General features: G+C 41.4%; 1 protein-coding gene across 1 annotated transcript; it reads right to left on the bottom strand.

Moving 5' to 3' along the window:
• Nucleotides 1–9047: 9047 nt before the first annotated feature.
• LOC147894426 (17.3 kDa class II heat shock protein-like) lies at nt 9048–10203 on the bottom strand. Its single transcript, XM_087385078.1, has 2 exons — nt 9866–10203; nt 9048–9610 (listed from the first exon to the last, which is right to left on the bottom strand). Exons 1-2 carry the CDS (start codon nt 10076–10078, stop codon nt 9365–9367), a joined length of 459 nt encoding a protein of 152 aa, XP_087241204.1. The 5' UTR covers nt 10079–10203; the 3' UTR covers nt 9048–9364.
• Between the last annotated feature and the right edge of the window lie 15881 nt (nt 10204–26084).

Genomic DNA, 26084 nt, shown 5'->3' with positions numbered 1-26084 from the left:
TGGAGGCGGCTCCAGTCTCATTCAGTCCCCTCCTAGCTGTCAGGAGGAGATCGATCGCCAACCGCTTATCTGGAACGATCAGGTCAGAGATGCCGAGGGCCTTCAATTGCGGGAGAGATCACACATCAGGTGGGACGGCTGGATGCGGGGGCCAGCCCGGTCCCTTCGAGTTTGGAGGGACACGTACAGACATTTGGAGACGGCTGATCTTGCAGACGCAGCTGGAGGTGCCCGTGGATCCCAGGCGAGACGTACGGAGATCGACGGCGCGATTCCAGCTGATTGGTTGGTTCCACCTAAGCTTCAGATCCTCATGCCTGGTGATGACCGTTGGCTGGGACAGTTCACCCCCCGTGGCATCCCACTGGTGGTCGCAGGGCGGATGGACGACTCCTCTGTTTTCTTCTTCGCGGTTATGGGGGATGGACGACTCAGGAGAGAGGATGTGCTCATCGACCCCCTACTCCCATGGCAGAGGGTTCGGGTCGTAGGCCTCGTGGGAAAGGTTTGGCGGACCGATCCTAGCATAGAGCAGGATCAGCTGCAGCTTTGGCGACTCTGGCTCTGGGAGGGGCGGGCCTTGTCAGAGCTTGATTGGGACCCAGGAGAGTGGAGATGGCCAGAGATTGTGACAGGTCAGGGGCCGACCTCTTTCTTTGCCTACAGCACGACATTGGGCAGGCGAGTTCTCGGGAGGATGCAGAGCCGCGCCCTCCCACCCAGCGGCCCAGTTGGTATGCACAGGGTATTTCCAAGTTCTTTTTGCAGGCCTTCTGGAAGGCCTTGTGGGAGAGCTGGCGGCCGCGGAAGATCTCCTACTTCCTGTGGCTTCTTGCCCACAAAGGTCTTCCAGTGGGGAGCTGGTTGCGGCAGATAGGCCAGGACGGACGTTGTCAGATCTGTCATGAGGACGAGGAGTCACCAAAACACTGCCTATGGAGTTGCACTCGCGCCCAGGAAGTGTGGAGGTGGACTTTCAGGATCTTTACTCGCGCAATACCGGATCTAGGATTGATCACTTGGGGCGCGTTCTACTGGTGCAGCACCGCACCTGGTTTTCATCACTTATTCGAGGCATGTCAGCAGGACCCCACATTCCTTATCACACAGGGGACGTGGGGGCCACTCGAGAGTATCCCGCAGCACCTGGCAGAGGCTGACACAGGAGCTCAGGAGAGGCAGCCAATCTGGGAGATTATTAGCAGCATCGCAGGATGGCACATTTGGACCTCGCGCTGCGCGCAGATCCTTGGTGGCACCTCCTTATCGACTGCCCAGATCATGACTGACATCTGGAGTGAGATTATACATACCCTCAGAGGCCAGTGGGACCAGATATAGGGGGACTCCCGGGCCGGTCGGGAGAAGCGGAGACGTTTCCTCCGGGTTTGGGACACACATGGCCTCTTCTTCGAGCAGGCTTCGCAGGGCCTTCAGTGGCGCTACTCACCACCTCTCTGGCTGTTCATTCACACTCGCCTTATCCCTCCGTGAGAGAGAGCTTTACTTTTGTTACCTTTTTGGGCTGTGTCCAATTTGTGAACGCAGCCCATCAGCTACAATGCTGACCTCTTGTATCTTGTTTTCGAAGTAATATAATTAGCACTGTTTTTTTGGCCAAAAAAAAAAGAAAGTTGAGGGAAACACAATGACGCTTGAGGGCCACAAGATACTCATTTCAATTTTCTTCAACCCGACCACAGAACACAAGAATGTTAGCCATGCTTGGAAAATGGAAAAGAGAGAGGCGAAATGAGGCTTATCTATTGGCAAACAATGGATGGAGGTAGCTTGAACTGAAAATCAAGTGAAGATACATCCACAAAGCACACATAGGCAGGGTAGGGTGTGACTGGTGTATTGTGAAACACTATACGGGAAGAATCTTTAGCATAGAATAGCTCATAGACAATCTTAAAAGGATCAACCCTTATTGGTCGAGGCATGATATTGCATCCATCTTTATAGGCAAGGGTTAGAGACACAGCGTTGCATGAGGTTGTTCATCAAGGCAAACAAGAATGCCATGACAAATGTCAATAGTTGGAGAGCTTGCACATCACCTTCAGCTTCTTCTAGTTCTTGTAGTTGCCATGCTATTTCTTTAAGGGGTGTGTGGTTCGGCATCCTTCTTTTGAGCAATGTTCTTAAGGACCTTTCTGATGATGTTTTGAAGTCAGTAAACTTGTATCAAATATGCACAACACTTAGTTTCATGATGACCACAACCTTTGCATTCCTTACAAATGATCACCCTCATTCATGGCTTGTGGCTTTGTTGGGGCGGTGCTTCCACTCGTTTTATGTGTGATTGAAGTACAAGATTCATGTGCCAAGAAATCAACAAACTAAATTTTGAGCTCGAGGGATATGCTAAATTTTCACCTCTTCAAATTATTTGCAAAGTTCCAATGCTTGTTGATGTCATGGAACCAAGCCTTTACTTCGCACCTTCCACCTTCCACTAACTTGTTCGCACACGACTTGAGAATCTCCTCGCACCTCAAGCTGCTTGATGTGATGTTCTTGCACCTTTTGTAGCCCAAAAATGAGTGTTGAGTACTCACCTTGGTTGCAAGTACTTGCAGGTGCAGACTTGCTATAACAATACACATCACCCCCTGGTGAAGTGAGCTTCACACCCACACCAACAGCCTTGGTCAAAGGTTTGTATGCTCTATTGAATTGAAGGATCCAAGATGTCCCAGGTTTCTTGATAGTCCAAGATAGGTGAAAGGAGAGGGTGGAGAGAATTCAATACTTGAGCAAGACGTTCAACACCAAACACACTTACTATATCTCATCTCTTAAGAGTGGCTTAGCTAATGTCAACCCATAAGAAGGTATCTATACTATTCTTTAAGCAGAAGTTTACCATACCTGCTAGGAGTGAGGTTCGCGGGAGGTTTGGTAAGAGACGAGGAATTTCAAGGCTTGGAGGGAGGTTCAAAGAGAGACCATGAATGAGAAGCCTACAGGATAAGCCACGTGGAGGTGCGGTAGAGATGAGGAGGTTCGGGGAGATTCGTGAAGGTGGCTGCAATGTCGAGGTGGCGCGACTCTTTCAGAGTGCGGACGGAGGCTACAAGGCTGCTACACAACCATGGCGCCACGTGGTGCAGAGTGCCAGCATCATCTCGACGTGGGACAGACTGCAATTAAAAGGGGAGCAGAGAGTGCAGTTAAAAGGGTACAGATTGCGATGTCGAGTGAGACTGGTAGATAGACAGAGGAGCAGAGAAGGGCACAGGACTGCCTCGTGTAGAAACGAGCAACAGAGAGGTATGCCATGTGGCAGACAAACACAGAGAGAGAGAGAGAGAGAGAGAGAGAGAGAGAGAGAGAGAGAGAGAGAGGGGGGGGGGGAGAAATATATAATACAATATTATTTCTTATATATTATATATAATCTATTATATTGTATATTATAAATAATACATAATATGTTATATATATATATAGAGAGAGAGAGAGAATATTTAGTATATATTATATAATATATATTATAACATCATATTATATAATGTATTATATTATATAGTTAATATTTATTACTTTATAAATAGATATTATGTGTTATATGTATATAATATACCATATATTACATAGTTGATATTTATATAGTATAATATAGTAATGTAGTTTATATAATAGTATATATATTATATATATATATATATATACACTCACACACAAACAACATTAATACATACATATAATACATAATATCTATATTAAAAAAAATAAATGTTAACTATACAATATATATATATATATACCCCTTAACCAAAACATATGCTTAAATGCTTGTTTTTCTTTTAAAAAGGAATAACTACAAATTCATTGTAATATGCCACTATTGATATCCTTTAACCAAAAATATGCTTAAATATATGCCTTCTTTACCAACAAAAACTAGAAAATGTACTTTATAACATCATTTTAGAGAGATGACTTCCTATAGAGACAAGTTGCATGACAAGTGTACGACAGGATAGAGACCCGCTTCACTAGCTCTCAAGGTGGGATCTAAAAATGTGAAGAAATAAAATTTCAAGTTGTATAACCCTTTGATTGCTTGCCTTTGCTCTATGCTGACATTCAACAAAAGGCTGTACACGCACTAGGTTACATTTGCAGTTGCAAGAGGCTATCCGCCAACCATATATTTACACGGGTGCTATGTAAGAAACTGTCAATGATGTTTGTACTATCCAAGCTACCAAGCACCAAAAAATGCCCAAGCTACCAAGCTACGTAAGAAGCTGCAACTGGACATCTCCACAGGACCTTAATAGAGGAGCGAGGGAAGAAAAAGATTTTCAATGCAAAGAAAAGTACCTCCGCTAAGCTATAAAACAGCTTACCATCACCCAAATAACACTTGAAAAGAAAAAAACAACCAGCTTACCATCACCCAAATAGCACTTGAAAAGAAAAAAACAACCACCACCTTGGGATTGCATGGTCTCCACAATGAAACAATAGGGTAGGAGCACCAAAGAATACAAAGCTAATGAAGAAGGGCAAGCTTCACGCTCTTGGCAGGTGAGAGATAGCTAAGCCCTAACTAAGCTCATCAAAATCTCTACCATTTGACAGAGAGATGCAAAAAGATTGAGATGGTGTGTAGCACAATGATGGGGGAAATCTTTTGGCGAGCTTTTTAATGTGAGCTTTTTTACAATTTCCTTTGTTTTTGCGAGCTTTTTTTAGAAATCCATACATGTTTTTGTTATAAGAAAGATGGGGAGGTTAGAAAGAGGGGGAGAGAATATAGGATATGTTCATTTTCATAGCATGTGGGAGGGGTGGAAGAGTGTATACTATGCACAAGGGGGGGGCGGATATGAGTGGCAGTAGGAGGCAAAAAATTATGGAAGATATGTCCATATTCAAAGTAGAAGGGAGGAACTATTGGAGATATGTACATTTTAAAAGTGTATAATTTAAAATTTTTGACCTCATATTTGGATTCCTCGTCGAATTCCGGTCATTTTGAGTACCAACATGACCATATTCTGATAAAAATTGGAAAAATGGTGTTTTTGTCATTTTGGCCTGTTTGGGGCCTATTTTGAGTCTGCGCTATGTACCAACATAGCGCAGACTCAAAATAGGCCCCAAACAGGCCAAAATGACAAAAACACCATTTTTCCAATTTTTATCAGAATATGGTCATGTTGGTACTCAAAATGACCGGAATTCGACGAGGAATCCAAATATGAGGTCAAATCTGTCAAATTATACACTTTGAAAATAAACAAATTTCCCACATGCTCTCCCTTCCCCTTTACATTTAGTAGATGAACATAACTTTCACATTCCTCATCCTCTCTCTCCTCCTTGCACTCCTCTTTGCATACCTTATAAGTTCCCCCTCTACGTTCTCCACTATGATAATGAATATATGTTCCAACTCCCCTCCCCTCCCTTCTCCATGCCACCTTACCCATGCGCCCATCCCTCCCCCTTTCCTTTATCTCCCCTCCCCCCCCTCTCTCCTCTTAACTGCAACCACAACCCAAACTTTCAACCCACCCCACTCCATGACCCCCCCCCCTCTCTCTCTCTCAGTTGAATGAAAAGCTCGCAATATTCATGAAAATTGAAAAAAAGCTCATGACAAAAAGCTCACCAAAAAATCACACCCCACAATGATCGGCACCAAAGAATACAAAGCTAATTAAGAAGAGCAAGCTTCATGCTCTTGGAAGGTGAGAGAGTAGCTCAGCCCCAACTAAGCTCATTAGAATCCCTCCCATTTGATGGAAAGATACCAAAAGATTGAGATGGTATGTAGCACGATGATCGGAAATCTTCATCTTGTGCTTGCTGTTTCGACTCTAATCAAGCAAAGAGCTAGCACATCCATCCCCAAAGAGGGGTTCCACATTGCACCACCCTCTGAGTGCGATGTGCCACCTCAGATCTCTCTCTCTCTCTCTCTCTCTCTCTCTCTCTCTCTCTCTCGCTCTCTGTGTGTATATATTATATATTATATAATATGATAATACATTCTCTCTCTCTCTCTCTCTCTCTATATATATATATATAACATATTATCTATAACATATAACATATTATATATTTACAGTAGAATATAAAGAGAGAGGAGGGAGGGGAGAGATTATAATAATATAATGTATTATTATAATCTCTCCCCTCCCTCCTCTCTCTTTATATTCTACTGTAAATATATAATATGTTATATGTTATAGATAATATGTTATATATATATATATATATATATAGAGAGAGAGAGAGAGAGAGAGAGAATGTATTATCATATTATATAATATATACAGAGAGAGAGAGAGAGAAAGATCTGAGGTGGCACATCGCGCTCAGAGGGTGGTGCAATGTGGAACCCCTCTTTGGGGATGGATGTGCTAGCTCTTTGCTTGATTAGAGTCGAAACGGCAAGCACAAGATGAAGATTTCCGATCATCGTGCTACATACCATCTCAATCTTTTGGTATCTCTCCATCAAATGGGAGGGATTCTAATGAGCTTAGTTGGGGCTGAGCTACTCTCTCACCTTCCAAGAGCATGAAGCTTGCTCTTCTTAATTAGCTTTGTATTCTTTGGTGCCGATCATTGTGCTACACACCATCTCAATCTTTTTGCATCTCTCCGTCAAATGGTAGAGATTTTGATGAGCTTAGTTGGGGCTTAGCTATCTCTCACCTGCCAAGAGCTTGAAGCTTGCCCTGCCACCTCAGATCTCTCTCTCTCTCTCTCTCTCTCTCTCTCTCTCTCGCTCTCTCTGTGTATATATTATATATTATATAATATGATAATACATTCTCTCTCTCTCTCTCTCTCTATATATATATATATATATATAAAACATATTATCTACATTATATTATTATAATCTCTCCCCTCCCTCCTCTCTCTTTATATTCTACTGTAAATATATAATATGTTATATGTTATAGATAATATGTTATATATATATATATATATATATATATATAGAGAGAGAGAGAGAGAGAGAGAATGTATTATCATATTATATAATATATACAGAGAGAGAGAGAGAGAGAAAGATCTGAGGTGGCACATCGCGCTCAGAGGGTGGTGCAATGTGGAACCCCTCTTTGGGGATGGATGTGCTAGCTCTTTGCTTGATTAGAGTCGAAACGGCAAGCACAAGATGAAGATTTCCGATCATCGTGCTACATACCATCTCAATCTTTTGGTATCTCTCCATCAAATGGGAGGGATTCTAATGAGCTTAGTTGGGGCTGAGCTACTCTCTCACCTTCCAAGAGCATGAAGCTTGCTCTTCTTAATTAGCTTTGTATTCTTTGGTGCCGATCATTGTGCTACACACCATCTCAATCTTTTTGCATCTCTCCGTCAAATGGTAGAGATTTTGATGAGCTTAGTTGGGGCTTAGCTATCTCTCACCTGCCAAGAGCTTGAAGCTTGCCCTTCTTCATTAGCTTTGTATTCTTTGGTGCTCCTACCCTATTGTTTCATTGTGGAGACTATGCAATCCCAAGGTGGTGGTTGTTTTTTCATTTTCAAGTGCTATTTGGGTGATGGTAAGCTGGTTGTTTTTTTCTTTTCAAGTGTTATTTGGGTGATGGTAAGCTGTTTTATAGCTTAGCGGAGGTACTTTTCTTTGCATTGAAAATCTTTTTCTTCCCTCGCTCCTCTATTAAGGTCCTGTGGAGATGTCCAGTTGCAGCTTCTTACGTAGCTTGGTAGCTTGGGCATTTTTTGGTGCTTGGTAGCTTGGATAGTACCAAACATCATTGACAGTTTCTTACATAACAACCGTGTAAATATATAATTGGCGGATAGCCTCTTGCAATTGCAAATGTAACCTAGTGCGTGTACAGCCTTTTGTTGAATGTCAGCATAGAGCAAAGGCAAGTAATCAAAGGGTTATACAACTTGAAATTTTATTTCTTCACATTTTTAGATCCCACCTTGAGAGCTAGCGAAGCGGGTCTCTATCCTGTCGTACACTTGTCATGCAACTTGTCTCTATAGGAAGTCATCTCTCTAAAATGATGTTATAAAGTACATTTTCTAGTTTTTGTTGGTAAAGAAGGCATATATTTAAGCATATTTTTGGTTAAAGGATATCAATAGTGGCATATTACAATGAATTTGTAGTTATTTCTTTTTAAAAGAAAAACAAGCATTTAAGCATATGTTTTGGTTAAGGGGTATCAATATAGTGTGCATATTACAATGAATTTGTAATTATTCCTTGTTAAAAAAAGCATATCTTTTAAGCATATGGTTTCGTTTTGGAATTTCCATATAATCCATGACACAAATGAAAGTAATATTCCAGGTTACATATAACATTCATGGCCACATATTTATGGGAGTTTTAGTTGTTTTTAATAAGGCACATTTTTCAACTATATTCATGGCCACATATTTATGGGAGTTTTAGTTATTTTTAATAAGGTACATTTTCCAACATCTAGTTTCAGTTGAGATTTGGTGGATAAAATTAATCCGGATTTGGTGGAGGGATTTTATCGTTCGGTGGAGAGATTTTGTTATAATGGATGGTTCAAATGAAAGTAAAGAGCGTATTTTTCATTTTTCCTTTATTATTAACTTATGAATTGAGTTTTAAATTTTGCATAGGGTGAGGGAAATGCTATTTGTTGCAAGAATACTTGAGTGTTATCTCGTTTACAATGAAAGACACAGCTATCTGTCATACTTAAAAATTTCTAATGTTTTTCCAGTATTGTGTATAGTATGTCCTTCAATGTTTATGTAACACTTTTAATGTAAGTGTGAGTTTCAGTGTGAGTTTCAGCACAAGTTTGTCTCGGCATTTCACCTTGTGAGAGTTTCAGTGTGAGTTTCAGCACAAGTTTGTCTCGGCATTTCACCTTGTGAGTTTCACCACAATTAGCACTAAGTTCACCTCAGTAGTTCACCTACAGGTTTATGTAATGAGCATATACATTTGGTATTTATGAAAATGGAGTATGCAGGACAAGCAAAGTGACAGAAGTGCAGAAGTTCAAGAAGAGTCTAATAGAAGGAGAAATTGAGTTATAGCGAAATTGTGAAGTATAAGTTCGATTCAAATTTACTTCATTCATTACCATGATTCTGTACACACACTGTTGGCATTGGAAGAGTCGCTTAGAAAGGGAGAAGATAATCAGGGGGAAGCAAAAACCTGACAGTTGAAAACTGAAGGCAAAAGAAACCCCGACTGTTGAAGACATGAGAGAAATGAAAGCAAAGAGATAATACGAGCCGCAACTGCATGTATCATATCGCTTATTTAGATCCCGAATTCTTCTCATCCTGCCCAGGTTGCGTTAGATTCGGCAAGGCAGTACTTGGGACGTTGCAGCTTCCCTTCTTAAGCAACACTGATGTTGATCACCTTGGGGGCTGGGGGTGGTATCTTCGGAACCGTGACTGTAAGAACACCATCTTGGCAGGCCGCTGAAATGTGATCTGTATCGGCATTGCCTGGAAGGGTAAATTTCCTCATGAACTTCACAGCTCGCCGTTCCATGGACAGATATTTCACTTTCGGGTCGGTTTCCTCTTCCTTCTTGCGTTCCCCAGACAGGACAAGGACGTTTCCATTCTCCACAGTTACCTGCAAACAAAATTCGCATCAGCTTCGAAGAACAACTGGAAACTCAAATGCAACAGGGAGGAGAATTTGACGGACCAAAACTGAATTTGTCCCTTTCGGATGGATCGTGACCTTCTTGAAATTAGAATTACATGATGAGACTGTTTTAATAGCAATCACTCCTACTTTCAGCCAGACTAATAACGCCAAGGAGAAGAGAAATCCAGCAATCCAAACCCAAACAGAGGTTCACATCCACCGATTAACGATGATTACGTTGATGTCGGAGGACTTGAGGCCAGGCATGTCAGCGATGAAGGCGTAAGACTGAGGGTACTCCTTGACATCGACGGCGGTGCTGGCCATGGCGTTGCGATCGCGGAGGTAGGCCTTAGCGGGGGAAGGGTCGAAAGCTTCATCTTCGGGGTGGAGGTGGTGAAGGAGATGGACAGCGTTGAGGAGGGGGTCACGGCCGACGAGGAAATCCATGGCGATGGAGCTGAGAAAAGGGAGCAGAGAATCGAGATAACGAATTTGGAAACGAAGCTGAGAAGAGAGCAGAGCACTGAAGAAATTTGGAGAGAAGGGATTCTTTATATTCCAACGTGAAGAGGGAAGGCAGAAGAGGAAAGGGGCTTCTTGCAGCTTCTGGAAAACGCCCATTAACCTTCTTCTTCTCTTCTAGTATCTTCTCGAAACACCCCAATAAAAAAAAAATCCACCACCTCGGGTCACCATTGGTTCCGCACCTTGGGTGCCAAAATGAACCCATGGAACTCCAACGAGTAGTGCCTCCCATTCCCACAAATGCATGTTACTCAAACATCGCACCCACATCTCGGCTACGGGGAAATAAACCTTATTAGGTCCAGTTTTCGTGGCGCCAGCTGTGGTGCCCATTTGGCCACCTCGCTTAGAAGTCTTTGTATACCTTGAGCTCTCCATTGCATGTGGCTCTTTGCTACCTCATTAGTTAGCTCTCTCAACCCTGTCCCCCTTTCAAACCCTGAAACCCCCTTCTAAACCCTTGAACTCCCGTGCAGGCGAGAGCCTTCATCAATCGTTATAATCAAGCCCTCTTTCTCATTCACGTGTGCATGAGATCTTCTTTCCACACTTTAGCCTACACCTCTCACCGGAACATGACCTGAGGACCTATGCCACACTTATGAACATCTATGCTACAACGAGCCATGACACGATTGTAGGTGACCAACACCCTCGAAACCTGCACTTGGGTAAAACAGAGACAATAGTCGAGGGGGGGGGACGTGAGAGTAACAGTAGCTGGGGGGAGGGGGGGCAACATCAGGGGGGGTGGAAAGACCTCTAGAGCCGACTCTGCTAGGGCTCTAGACTCCCACTGAACGCAAACCTGGTTACTCTGCTCTACTATCACCTGCAGGTCTAAGGGGAGGTAAAAAAAGGTCTCATCCTCCTCCATTTGTGTCCGATCTAGGGACTCCACTAGCACCTTTCCCTTCCCCTTCCCTCCCCCTTCCCTATGTCATGGGAAGAAGAAGTCTCCGCCTTCTCGCGCTCTAGGCACAAAGGGAACCTATTGGCACGACCTCCAACTGACTACCAAATGGCACAAGGTCATGTCTTGCTTGCCACAAACGAAGCCAGAGGGGGAAGAAGTTCTGCCCGTCGCCACGAGGAAGGCTAGAGGGAAGAAAAAAGGGGGGGGTGGAGAAGCTATGATGCAAGGGGGGCGGAGGAGCTACAATGGGGGCGGAAGGGGAAGCAGGGAGCACGGGGGGGGGGGGGGGGAGGTAGTGTTAAACTCCTCTGTTTGAGTTTCTAAGTCCAAGGATGACCCAACTTCTCGAAAATCAAACTTGGGAAGTTGTAAGAAATGCTCGGATTAGCTGCCTCATTCGTTCAATATTTGGCCAACTCCATCTGCGATGTAGAGGCATATATGTGGGATTGATGTGCCATTCTAGGCCCGAGCCCCGCACAATAGTAAGTCCTCTAAAATGCTGCATGTTTCGAAAAGGGGACCCTCCATTGTAATTAGAGGCCTACATCTGTGTCTGTTTGAGGGACTTGTTGATTATAATCAAGCCTATGATAGCATCCCCTTGTCTATCACTTGTTCTAGGGACTTGATTATAATCAAGCCTATGATAGCATCCCCTTGTCTATCACTTGTTCTAGGGACTTGATTATAATCAAGCCTATGATAGCATCCCCTTGTCTATCACTTGTTCTGTCACCATCATTTTTGAAAGCTCCTCTGTATCAGTTCTGTGAGGGACCATACTTCCATGATATCCTTGAGGCTTAAGTGAAAGCTCTAAATCTTGCCTTTACAATTGTTGACATTGGGAACATCCTCGACTGTATGGAATGACGTAAGTGCCTCATACCAAGTATCATGGTCGAGAGTTGTTTCTTAAGGATGATGGTCCTCCTCTTCATGGTGGTGCTCATCCACCTCCTTTAGGCCCTCCATGTCTGAGAAGATCATGGGCTTAAGGATCCTATACCATTGAGTTGTTCCCATGTCTTTGGGTCCCTATTGGTTGATCAGCTACTATGGCAAATCCGTGGTGTCATGCTGTGAGGTAGATGGCTATGATGGTTGGGCGGTGCCAATGATAGTGGAATTTGGGTTAGTGCTAGGTGTGGTGTCAGGTTGTGAGGGCGGTGTTAGTGCTAGGTATGGTGCCAGTGATAGTGGAAATTGGGTCAGTGCTAGGTGCGGTGTCAGGTTGTGAGGGTGGTGGTGGCCGTGGTGTTGAGATAAATAATGTCCATGTCACATCTGTATCCTCTTCCCTTACATTAGTGTGGTAGGCCACATGAGAATCATCATGCCAATTTGAATCCTTTCCTTTGGGGCTTCAAGAACATGTAATATAGAACTATTATCCCCGTGGCCCTCTACTCCACTCTCTCGGCCTCACCCCTTTCTCCACTCTCTCGGAGGCACCCTCCCTCACCCCTCCCTCTCCCTCAACTTCACCCCTCCCTTCTCTCCCCTACCTCTCCCTTGTTGTCGCAACAATGGACCACGGCTGTCTCCCTCCACTCTCTTGGCCTCACCCCTCCCTCCACTCTCTCGGCCTCACCCTCCCTCCACTCCTTCACCCCTCCCTCTCCCTCGACCTCACCCCTCCTTCTCTCCCTTGCCTCTCCCTCACTGTCGCGACAGCAGCGAGCCGCGGCTCACTCCCTCTCTTTCTCTCTCGGCCTCACCCCTCCCTCTGCTCCCTCCACTCCCTCACCCCTCTTTGGCTATCGCTAGATGGGCCATGGGCTCTCTCTCTCTCTCTCTCTCTCTCTCTCTCTCTCCCTCTCTCCCCCCCCCCCCTCTCTCTCTCTCTCTCTCTCTCTCTCTCTTCCCTAGCCAGCCCCTCCCTCCCCCCCGCTGTCTCTCTCTCTCCCTCCCTCTCTCTCTCTCTTTCTCTCTCTCTCTCTATGTGTGTGTATGCTGCGGCAGCAATCTCCTCCCTCTCTCTCTATCAGCCTCCTCTCTCTCTTGTCTCAAAAACTCTCTATCTTTCCTTTCTCTCTCTAGATTCTCTCTCTAGAACATAAGATGAGAGATTCTCTCTCTAGAACAAAAGATTCAAAGATGACAATCTTAAAGAAGTACGTGGAAAAAACCATTGAGACTAGAATTTGGGATTGAATGGTCATCCTTGCTTTTTCTCTTACATCCTTGTTGAATAGGAGAAAGAATGAGAGCAGGAGGGTATATATAAGAAAAGCTAGGGTTTAAGTGCTTCTCTCTCATTAGTCCCTACATCCCATTGGCCCCTCCATCCAACTACCTCCTCTTCCATTGGTCCCTCATGCTACTCCTCCATCGGCCCCTCCCACTCCTCCCACACTCCAACCCTTCCCTCTCCCACCTCCCCCTCTCTCACTCCCTCTCCCACTCCCATGCTCCCACCTTCCCCTCTCCCACTCCCATATCCTTGCTTTCCCACTCTCCTCTCCCAATCTGACTCCCACTTTTCATTAATCCCACTCTCTCCATGTATTAAATTGTAAATAATTGTATGCGTGTTAAAAATTGGTTGCAATAGGTTGGGTTGCTACACTACTATTTATTTATTTTTGACTTGATGCAATATTCTTCAAACTTATTAACCCGAATGAAAAATCTTACATAAATCAATGATATTCTCTACATGTAATATCAATGATTAACTATTGCTACCTCATGAGGAAGCTCAAGCACACCTGATGCCAATAATATTTGACATATATATACATACATATATTTATTTATTTACATATAGATATATAAATAAATATAAATATTTGACATTCATACATATATATAACATATATTATATAATGCATACATATATTATTAAATATATAGCATACACCAACAGACACACACATATATATATCATTATCCATATTCATATATAACCATATGATATCGTTTACATTGTTAGGAATGCATATCTCTTAGTTTTTAATCACTCTTCAAGCATGTGTTGAAAAATATGCATCGGTGTGCTCCTACCCTATGTACTTATCTCCAATAGGTATGATACTTTGCACACCCCTTCATCTTACTCATGTTAATGTCTGTACAAAGTATCATACCCATCAAATATCAATTTCGTGGTCGAGATTGTATAATTTCATGATTTTTCTCATGAATCATGCATTGGTGTTGAAAAAATATGCATCCGTGCACTTTTTCCCTATGTGGTTGTCACAGATGTATATGATACTTTGCACAAGAATTCATCTTACTTAGTGTAAGTCCTGTGCAAAGTACGATACCCATCTGATATCATTTGCATGGTTAGGAATGCATAGCTACTAGTTTTTTACTAGCATCAAGCACTCATGTCAAAAATATACATATGAAGTGTGCTCCTATTCTATGTGCCTATCTTTGATGGATATAATACTTTGCACATGCCTTCATCTCACCTAGTTGAAGATTTGTTGCAAAGTATCATACCCATCGAATATCATTTACATGATTGAAATGCATATTTTCTTGATTGTCACCATGTTTCATATATGAGTGTTAAAAGAAAAGGCATCGGGTGTGATTCTATCTTAATATGTGCTTATCACCAATGGGTATGATACTTTGCACAAGCCTTCATATTACTTAGTTTAAGTCATGTGCACATTATCATACCCATTTGATATTATTTGCATGGTTGGAAATGCATATGTTCTAGGGGTTTATCGTTTATGGGGGTTACGGTTAGGATTTAGGTTTTAAGGTTCAGGGTTTAGGTTTTAAGATTAGGTTTTAGGGTTTAGGATCTAGGATTTACGATTAAGGGTTTAGGTTTTAGAGGTTAGGATTTGGAGGGCCAGGGTTAGGATTTAGGGTTTAGAATTCATGATTAAGGGTTTAGGGTTCAGAGGTCAAGGTTCAGGGTTCAGGGTTTAGAGGGCCAAGGTTAAGGTTAAGGGTTTAGGGTTTAAGGTTTAGGATTTAGGGGGTTTTAAGGTTAGGGTTTAGGGTTCAGGGTTTATGAGTTTAGAGGGATAGGGTTAAGGTTTAGGGTTTAGAGTTTAAAGGGATAGGGTTAGGGTTTAGGCTTTAGAGTTTAGAGGGATAGGGATAGGGTTTAGGATTTAGGGTTTAGAGTTTAGAGGGATAGGGTTAGGGTTTAGAGGTTTATGGGTTAGGACTAGGCTTTAGGATTTATGGTTTATGATTTATGATTAAGGATTTAGGGTTTGGAGGTTAGGGTTTAGGGTTTAAGGTTTAAAGGACTAGGATTAGGGTTTAGTGTGTTTGAATTAGGGTTTAAGGTCAAAGGTTTAGGATTTAAGGATTAGGGTTTAGGATTTAGGTTTAGGGTTTAGTGGGCCATGGTTAGGGTTTAGGCTTTAGGGTTCAGAGGTTTATGGGTTAGGATTACTATTAGGGTTTAAGGTTTAGCATCCACAGATTTAGGGGATAGGGTGAGGGTTAGGGTTTAGGTAGTTTGGCTTGGGGTCTAGGGTTTATGGTCTATAGATTTAGGGGATAAGGTTAGGGTTAGGGTTTAGGGTTTAGGGGGTTTGGGTTGGGATTTAGGGATGAGGGTTTAGAGTCAAAAGTTTATGGTTTAGGGTTTGGAGATTTAGGAATTAGCATTTAGGATTTAAGGTTAGGGTTTAGGGTTTATGATTTATGATTAAGGGTTTAGGATTTTGAGGTTAGGGTTTAGGGTTTAGGATTTAGAGGTTTATGGTTAGGGTTTAGGTGCTTTGGGTTGGGGTTTAGGGTTTATGGCTTATAGGTTTAGGGGATAGGGTTAGTGTTAGGGTTTAGGGTCTATAGGTTTAGGAAATATGTGTAGGGTTTAAGATATAGGGTTTAGAGGTTTATGGATTTGGGGGGTTTAGGGAATAGCATTAGGGTTTGAGATTTAGGGTTTAGAGGTTTAGGGGTTAGGGTTAGGGCTTAAGATTTAGGGTTAAGAGTTTAAGGGTTAGGGTTTAAGGGTTTGAGGGTTAGGGTTTAGGGATGAGGGTTTAAGGTTTAGAGGTTTATGGGTTAGGATTAGGGTGAGGGTTTACGATTTACGATTTAGAGTTTAGGGGGTTTGGGTTGGAGTTTAGGGTTTATAGTCTACAGGTTTAGGGGATAGGATTAGGTTTTAGAGGTTTACAGGTTAGGGGTTTTAGGGTTTAAGGGTTTAGGGATTAGGGTTTAGGGTTTGGAGATTTAGGGTTTAGGACTTAGTGATTAAGGTAGGGTTTAGGGTGTAGAGTTTAGAGGTATAGAGTTTAGGGTTTAGGATTTACAATTAAGAGTTTAGGGTTTAGAGGGCTAGGGTTAGGGCTTAGGATTTAGGGTAACGAGTTAAACGTTTGATATTTAAGATTTAGGGTATTAGGGGGTTTAGATTGAGGTTTAGGGTTTAGGATCTATAGTTTTAGGAGATAGGATTAGGGCTTAGAGGTTTAGGGATTAGGATTAGGGTTTATGATCTACGGTTTAGGGTTAAGGTTTAGGATTTAGGATTTAGAGAAATGGTTAAGGTTTTGGGCGTAGGGATTAGGGTTTAAAGGTTTAGGGAATAGGGTTCAACTTTGGGGTTTAGAGTTTTGAGGTTTAGGGGTTAAGGTTAGGGTTTAGGGCTTAGGGCTTAGGGTTTAAGGGTTAGGATTAAGAGTGTAGGGTTTAAAATTTAGGGTTTTAGGTTTAGGGGGTTTTTATTAGGGTTAAGGGTCCACAGGTTTAGAGATAGGGTTAGGGTTTAGGGTTTAGGGTGTAGAAATTTATGGACTAGGGTTAGGATTTATGATTTAGGGTTAAGGGTTTAGGAGTTAAGGTCTAGGGTTTAGGGTTTAGGGATGAGGAGTTTAGAGGTTAGGGGTTAGGCTTTAGAGTTTAGGGATTAGGGGTTAGAGGGCTAAGGTTAGGGTTTAAGTTGGTTTAGAGGTTTAGGGTTTAGGGTTTAGAAGTTTATGGGTTAAGGTTAGGATTTAGGATTCACAGTTTAGGGGATAGGATTTATAGCTTATAGGTTTAGGGTTTAGGATTCAAGGAATTTGGGTTAGAATTTAGGGTTTAGGGGCTACAAGTTTAGGATTTAGAGTTTAGGTTTTAGGGCTAGGGTTTAAGGTTTAGGATCTAGGATTTAGGGTTTTAGGGCTTTGGATTTACTGGTTTAGGGGATAGGGTTAAGGCTTAGGGTTTAGGGTTTAAGGTTTAGAAGCTAAAGTTAGAGTTTTTGGTCTATGGTTAAGGATTTAGAGTTTAGGGTTTAAGGTTTAGGATTTATGAACTTAGAGTTTAGGATTTAGGGATGAGGGTTTAGGGTTAAGCGTTTAGGATTAGGGTGTAGTGTTAAGGGTTAGGGTTTATGATTAAGGATTTAGGGTTTAGGATTTAGTGTTAAGGGTTTAGATTTTAGGGCTAAGAATTTAGGATTTAGCATTCAGTTTAGGATTTAGGGTTCATTTATTGCATGGGACAGAGATGAGACTTACCCAACTCATATCATCAAGAATACAAAGTGCATATCTTTGGTGACATCATACTAGGAGTCGATGAGTTATTGTTGATACTAAGATAGATGCATGCTCTGGCATCTTTTCATAATTTGTATACTCTTTGGAAGAAGAGCTTTAGACATGCTAAAATCCCAAAGAGGCAAAAATTGTCAAAGTACAGTGACTGTGATGATCTAAAGCGAGCACTTGAGAGTACAATGTCTCCATGCAAAAAACGATCACCTACCAGCAACTTTAAGAATACAGGTAGATAATTGCAGATGAAAGAATAAGAATATACTCTTCTTTGCATTTTTCTCAATGCTAATCACTCATCGAATCTTCAATGAGATTGAAGTTGGGTGTTTGTAGGTTGGGCACACACATGAGGATATCGATCAACACAGTCTCAAGAGAGCTAAAACACAAGGACATGGAGACGATGGATGTCTTGATAAGAAAATGTGGGAGGCAAGTTGGCGACTGCAAGGAAGGTAGTATGCTCCATGATCAAAAGAATGTATGGTTGGAAGAGCATACAAAAAGGTGGCGATGCCTTGATAGGTCATAGCACCCCACACTACTTTTGCTTTTTCTTAAACAATGAAAAACCAATGATGCAATGGCAACACTATTCTGATGATACAACATGGGAACCTGAAGAACCTTACAATCTCTTAACTTCAATTTCGAGAAAAAATGCATCCAACATGGGCTCGAATAAAAGAATTCTGTGTGAAATCCAAAGGCGAAATAGAAGGCTTAAAATTTTTTATTATAGACAAAGAGGAAATGCTTTGGAGATTTCCTAATTGGAAGCGCTTTTGGAAGGAACACATTGATGTTGTAAATAGCAAGACCTACAAATTGATAAAGGACCTTGATAAATGCGAGAATATGATATTAAGGTAGATTAGCCTTTATTTTGGCCAAATCTTGGTAACGACTTGTGCACAACTTGTGGTCTCTTTGAAAATGAGTTTGAATCACTGCTCCCACATCCATATTATGGACCAAATAAGAGAGTTTATGCCACAAATAGACATATACGTCCATTGTATTATTGCAGTTCGACCATTGGACGATGAACATGAGAACGTGAATGTCTTAGTTGCAAAAGTGGTGGACATGAGCAACGATGACTAGGGGAGAGCTACAATATTTACAATCGTATGGTATGAGCCAAGGGGTGGGAAGGAGAACCAGGATAACAATACGTTGTATACTAGTTGTCTAAAAAAGGAATGGGTCCCAAACCATGTAGTTCTAGAGCTTTCCATAGAGACAATCATAGTATCTTGGAAATCAAGGATGAAGTAAACAAAAACACACATGGGGTGTGATATAGAAGAAAAAATAAATATATCGCAACCAATTATTTTGCACATTATAGAGTTCTTAAAGATGCTCACTAATGAGGAAGTAGAAGGAGATAGCGCCAATGAAGAATGCCCATGATAACACCATTCACGCATCAATAAAGATTGAAGATGATGGTGATCAGATGAGAGTGAATGAGGATGGCACCCAAGTGACAAGTGATGACAAATCGGACATTCAAACAATCAAATGTTAGGATCGCCCATTTGTACTTAACTCATTATAAAGGTAGAATTAAATTATTGAGAAGGCCATGACAAACTCTTTTGTACAAAGACTCATCCAGAGCAATATTTCTTGTAATCATATGATAATGTAAAATTGCAAGCATATCTATTGCTATTTTTTAGAGTACAAAAGAGTCTTCCATGTCTTTGGTCTATATAAACCTTTTAATTTTTTGAATCTTCAAGAGTGTTATATAGTTTTCTTCATTGAATTTTATGTGCATTTGGATGGATTAAAATTATTTATTTTGTAAGTGGTTTTTCATGGATTTAAATTAATAATTCAATAAATTTCTTAAACATGAATCGGATTCTTAAAAACAAGAAATAAAAAAGTAGGATTTAATAGTAGTTTATGCATTATTAGTGCAACATTATAGAGAGATATTGTGAAATTTATTATGTGAAAATAACAGTGCCAGAAAGTAAACTTTTGATTCTCGAATGACATTTTTATAAAGTAAACTTTCCATTTGGGAAAGATTTTTAGGATTATTCCAAATGTAGACATATGAGTCCAAAATTAATAAAATATGTGTTGAAAATGGCTTTGTGTAAGCAAAAAACGTTTTGTGCCTCAATTATGTTTAAGGCTATGACAAGTTCTTGGGTGCTTGCATTACTGCTTAGATTGTTCCTCTTACTTACCTTATGAATTTGTTATACTACCTTAATGGTTCCTCTTTGCACCCTTGCATACAACTAGTTTTTCAGTAGAACTCCCTTCCTTTTCTCTCTTCTTTCTACTTAATACTAAACACTAATAGATAAATAAGAATACTGCAATGCTCATTTTTACTTCATACTTCAACACGAATCAAAAAATAACATTTGATACTGCAACACTATTAGATAAACAAGAAAAGTTGTACTTGATACTGCAACACTATAAAAGGTTGTAGGGAGAGAGAGAGAGAGAGAGAGAGAGAGAGATCACAAGAAACAATATGAATAAATGAAATTGATTATTTATATATAATTGGTAACCCAACGTCATTACATCAAGTATATCATCCCCTAGCCTCTATATGAGCACTAACTATGCCACAACCAAAGAAAGGAGCATCTAAGCTCAAAGATTGATGTCAAACCTTCCAAAGACTCAAATAAATAAGAAGAATTGACTATCATTATTCATTTTAAGTTAATCCTTTTCCAAAAAGATGTATAGTCTTTTACAGTGGAAAATGAAAGTTGGCCTCAATATAGATGCAAAAGGGAAATGGGATAGTTTTGAGTGTGAATGAAGAGGAAAGGGAAAATTCGGGCAAGAAGGAAAAATATACACACAACGATGGACGTGTTACCAAACCATAAAGAAACCAATGAAATGTTAGACTCCACAAATTATGGGATTTCAAACTTGGAATTCACAACTTTAGGGACTCAAACTATGAAACTAGAACTTACTTAGAAACCATATTAATTCCATTACAAAATTTACCAATATTATTCAAAAGTTAATGAACTTGCAATTATTAGTTTCAAGTGCCATTACAACAACTCCTTCGCCACACATGTAGCATACCTGTCGTTCAAGAGAAACCTCCGAAATAAATATAGAAAGAAAATTCGCTCCTTGGTTATCGCATTAGGTGAAATAGACTATTTCTATTTAGACATTGACCAATTTATCTTTGTATTTAAATCTTGACCAAGCATTGAGCTCTCTTCCTCTTTATATTGTTCTAATCTCTTCCATTGATCTTCCTTTGCTTGTATTATATTAAAAACACCCATTGGATAGAGTTACTCTTCAAGGTGCAAGAATCTAAGAGTAGGGCATGATCTCTACCTGAGTTAGGTGCATAAATCAACCTTCAAATTCTTATGAGTGAACTCCACTCCTATTCTACTATCTCCAAAAAGGGCAAATAGCTTTGATAATGAAGCTTTCCATATTCCTATATATTCCTACCATTGCACCACCATTCCTTTCATCATGGGGTTACATAAACCATACTTTGCCTTGTCCACATTATTAAGCTACCATCTTAATTCATGGTCCCCCATTTTAGCTCTTGAAGGCCACAAAATCTGGCTTAACCTCAAAAGACTGAAGCCATCTCCTAAGCATTGAGGCTTGAAATCATTCATCAATCCTATACATTAAGACTAAGAAAAGAAAATGACTTCTTGTGTCTCCTTGCAACGATCATAAATTTTTTTTTGCTTGAACTGGAAAGCTCCTTGTCTTGGTGAGAAAGCAAGGCCCTAAGAAAGCCTTCACTTTTTTTCATCTTAACCATTGATCTCTTTGAGTACTAATCTTTATAGTTTACCTATGCTCTCCTCCTTCCCTTTGATACTTATGAAAGGTGTCTCTAAATAATTCCCACTTGCCAAGTCTACTACATTTATCTACTTGTCAAAATTGTTTAGGCACTACACAATTTAGCTTCCATGACTTTTTTTCTCTTAAGACTTCACATAGGAATTAGGCAACGTCACACCAATATGTCCCTCTTAAACCACATTGATCTTAGTGTCTACTCTTTTTACCTTGTGTGCCCCTAGCTCTTGCATTATTTACTTATGTACACCATTCTCTACTAATTGGTGTTGGAGTTGCAAGAAGGATTGAGAAAGTGAAGCAAAAAGAGAGAGTTTATTCAAGAGAGACAGGCCCAATATATAGGCTCCAGTTACATCCAATAGTGACATCACATGTGGGCTCAGTAGAGCCTCTAGATCCACAAATCTCTCAATTAGTTCCATGATTCTCTCAATCACACACCACACACCTAGATTCACCCAATCACACCTACTGACACCTATCCAGGCACACCATGTGTTCACACACTCACATCCTTAGACCTTAGGACTCTAGATCCCATTACATCAATTTTTCCTTCATTCCCCCCCACAAATTGATGACCTCAACCCTAGCAGTAGTCCATGGGAAACTTCATGGCTTGCCTACCTCTAGTGGTAACACACATGATCCTCAACTTGGTACTCACTCTAGTTGCATCAGCAGTAGACTCATTTGGGCATCCTCATCCCAACATGATCTCACTCTAACTTTGGTTTGTTGGTTTACAATTGGGAGATAGACAATGACTATGCATGGGAATACCCTTAGATCCAACAAGGTAACACATAAGACTAATAATCATTTGAGGGGGAGGGGGACATCCCAAGGCAGAGAACTCTTATTGACCACACACACAAAAACATTCTAAGTGGAAGATGTGGGGAAATACCTCCCTTTGATGACATGTCTTGTCCTTTTCCTCCTTCTCTTTCAAGCTACCATAGTGTGAGGTTCATTGTTATTAGAGTGGTTCTTGGTGTAGCCAATCTTGTAACTCCTTTGCTCTTTGTCCTTCTCCACACTCGTTAATGTATCTTGTCCATATTCTGCAATACAAGATCCTTGTAGTCCTTCACCTTCTTTGAGTGTCCAAGCCTTAAAAATATTTTGTGAATCATATGGACTGAAGAGGGTCTTACCACTTGTCATGCAAGGGTAGTGTCTACTCTTGTACAAGAGGTGGTCATGATTGTATGGCAAGGTATAGGCAATTAAATGCAAGTACATTTCATACATCATGAAAGATACCGAAACCATAACTAAGGCATCTTTAAAATAAGAATCATAATGGTTGTATTTGAAACCTTTGTTCCAATCATATCCATTGGAAATAATCATGCAAGTCATGATATATTTTTCCTTCATGTAAGCTCTTGTTATGGTCAATCCACACTAGTCAACTAGTCAACAAGATAGTATGACTTGAAATCCACTTCAAAGTATCATAACCTCAATCCTCAACATAAAAGGTGAAAAATGAATTCAAATGAACTTAAAAAGGAATCTTTGAATCTCTTATCTGTACTTTAACTCCTCAAGCATCACCTTAGCATTTAGTGTAGCATCAAACTTCAAAAATAGCATAGAAATGCTTGCAAAACATAGAGGAACCTTGGAGGATTGCTACCTCACTCCACAAAGCATCAAGTAGAGGGAATTTACTACGCAATAAAAGGTACTTGGAAGTAGAAGACTCAGTGCAAGTCTCAGACCAAATGAAGCTTCACACCTCTAGGGGTAGCAGCATCTTCTCCACCTCCAAAAACCATGTCTTCTTCAAAATCCGATTGGTTTTTCTCTAGTTTCTCCTCATTCCTTTAACCATTTTCCCTCAAAATTCACCAACAGGTAGCTCATAGGGTTTCCTAAGTGCACCTCAGACCATTTTTAAAATGGTGGCTTCAACAAGCTAAGTTTGAAAAAATGGCACAAAATGGAGCGAGTCTTAGTACGGGCTATAGAGGAAATATTCCTTCAATTACTCTCAAGTGGAAGTGCGCATTAACTAGGGGAATCTACACCTGAAAGGGATGAAGCAATGGTTTAGAGATGAAAGAGAACAAGCACTTGGAAATTTCATGGGAAGAAGAGGAAGAAAAGCTTCAAAAACTTCATGGTGAAAAAGATGATGACATGGCACTCAAGGAGGTCTCAAGGAGAGTGAACCAAGGCTCTGATACCACATGTTGGAGTTGCAAGAAGGATTGAGCAAGTGAAGCAAAAAGAGAGAGTTTATTCAAGAGAGACATGCCCAATATATAAGGTCTAGTTATATCCAGTAGTGACACCACATGTGAGCTCAGTAGAGCTTCTAGATCCACAAATCTCTCAATCACACACCACACACCTAGATTCACTCAATCACACCTACTAACACCTATCCAGGCACACCATCTGTTCACACACTCACAACCTTAGACCTTAGGACTCTAGATCCCATTACATCAATTTGTCCTTCAATTGGAACCTTGTGGTAGGCTCTTGAGAAGGTTGCTTAGCTACCTTTACCTCTCGAACTCATTCTCTTGCCATTCTATCCAATTCCTCACTCACTTTGGCATGCCAAAGTTCTGTTGAAAATAGAGGATAGAATCACTCACACCTCACTTCCGATCAGCTCATACATCACTCAGAGAGACGAAGAAAGAGATAGTCAAAATTCAGATATATTCTTCCACAATCATGGGCAGACAAAAGCTCAACGGGTGAGCATGTACAAACAGCCAAAGGATGCTATGAAGTGCTGAGTCACTTCTCTCCCTCTGCGCACTTGCCTGTGTGCAAGGCTGTCTTGCAGGTGATGAGAAAAGTGTGGGGAGGGAGGGGGTTTATATAGGAGGGCAGTCAGACCCTAGAACTGGCTGACTTTTCCAGTTGGTCCAGTCTATAAAACTGACCCCCAGAAGGGCCTAGATGGATGCCTTCTGGTCGGTTTTATGGGCCAACCTTTGGCCTATATAAGGCCCCATATGCAGGGCCTTTTGGACTCCTATTGGTTGTTGTTGCTGTGTAGTAGATGCCTCCGTATAGGCCTAGCGCAATCCTCCATGCAGGTTGCTATACCCTCGGCTCTTTTTCCCCTACAGTCTCCTGCCCCCTTGTTCCCTCAAAATGGGGGCTCACAGGTGGGGCAATGACTTTTCTAACACCCCCTCTCAATGATACAACTATGGGCCAATCCCCATGCATTGAATGAGGTGTTCCATCTACTCCCTGGGAAGCGCCTTCGTGAAGACATCGGAGATGTTGTCATTGGTCAGGCAGTATATCAACCCTATGACTTCTTCATCGATGAGTTCTCGAACAAAATGGTAGTGGACCTCAGCTTTGTTCGTGCATGAAACATGGGGTTGTTGGCGATCGCTATGCAACTCTCGTTGTCGCACATAACTGCAGTCACATTTACTTGGGCCACATTCATGTCCTCCAAGATCCACTTGAGCCACAATGCTTCACATGCCGCTGTATAGGCAACCCTGTAGTCTGTCTCTGTAGATGAAAGGGTGACAGTAGGTTGTTTCTTACTCAGCCATGACATAGCTCCTGATGAAAGTAAGAAACAATATCCAGAGGTCGATCTTCGGGTATCAATGTCACCTACCCAATCACTATCACAAAAACCTCCCAACTCAATGCCTCTGGTATAAGTGATGCCGTAGGTGCAAGTACCTGTCAAGTACCTTAGCACCCTCATACTTGCGTCCCAATGAGCCTTCTTGGTTGTGGCGGAGAACTGACAGAGCAATCCAACTGTGTAGGAAATATCTAGTCCAGTATTGGTGAGGTAAAGCAAACTCCCCACCATGCGTCGATACAATGATGAATCAACCGATTGAGATGAATCATGCACACTCAGCTTTAGACCAGTTTCCATGGGAGTCACTGCTGCTTTGCAATTTTCCATCTCAAAGCGTTTGAGCAGTTCCCTGCAATATTTCTCCTATGAAATAAAGATATTGCTCTTTCCCTGCTTCACCTCAATCCCAAGAAAGTAGTGACGTATGCCTAAGTCAATCATCTCGAACTCCTCCATAAGAAGTCTCTTGACATGAGCAATCTTCTTCGTATGATCCCCAATAATGATGTGGTCATCCACATATAGAATCAATACAAACCGCAAATCCCCCTCTGTGTCAAGATAAAGATTTGCCTCTGATGGACTCCGTTGAAGCCCGATCTTCTGAAAGAAAACATCTATTTACTGGTACCAAGCTTTGGGGGCCTATTTCAGCCCCTATAAGGCCTTCTTCAGTTTGCGAACTTTTGATGGGGATCCTAGAATCTGAAATCCTAGTGGCTGCACCACATATACCTCTTCAGGTTACCATTCAAAACTACAGACTTGACGTCCATCTGAAAAATAGGCCAACTGTGATGAGCAGCCAAGGCAACGACTGTCCAAATAGTCACCATCATAGTTGTGGGGGTGAAGGTCTTGTCAAAGTCAAGTCCTTCTGACTGTGCATAGCCTTTTACCACCAATCTTGTTTTGTACTTGTTCAAGCTCCCATCTAACTTGAACTTAAGCTTGTACACCCATTTAGTCCCGATGACCTTTTGCTTGGTTGGTTTGGGCACTAAATCCCAGGTGTCATTTTTCAAAATAGCATCCATCTCTGCGTGCATGGCTTCCTGC

The sequence above is a fragment of the Dipteris shenzhenensis genome, chromosome 14 (assembly GCF_047967505.1).
Source record: "Dipteris shenzhenensis isolate YYH24624 ecotype China chromosome 14, Dip_SZ_1.0, whole genome shotgun sequence".
Taxonomy (NCBI): Eukaryota; Viridiplantae; Streptophyta; class Polypodiopsida; order Gleicheniales; family Dipteridaceae; genus Dipteris; species Dipteris shenzhenensis.
Note: the sequence above shows the minus strand (reverse complement) of the source record. Positions and strands in the feature narration are given on the sequence as shown.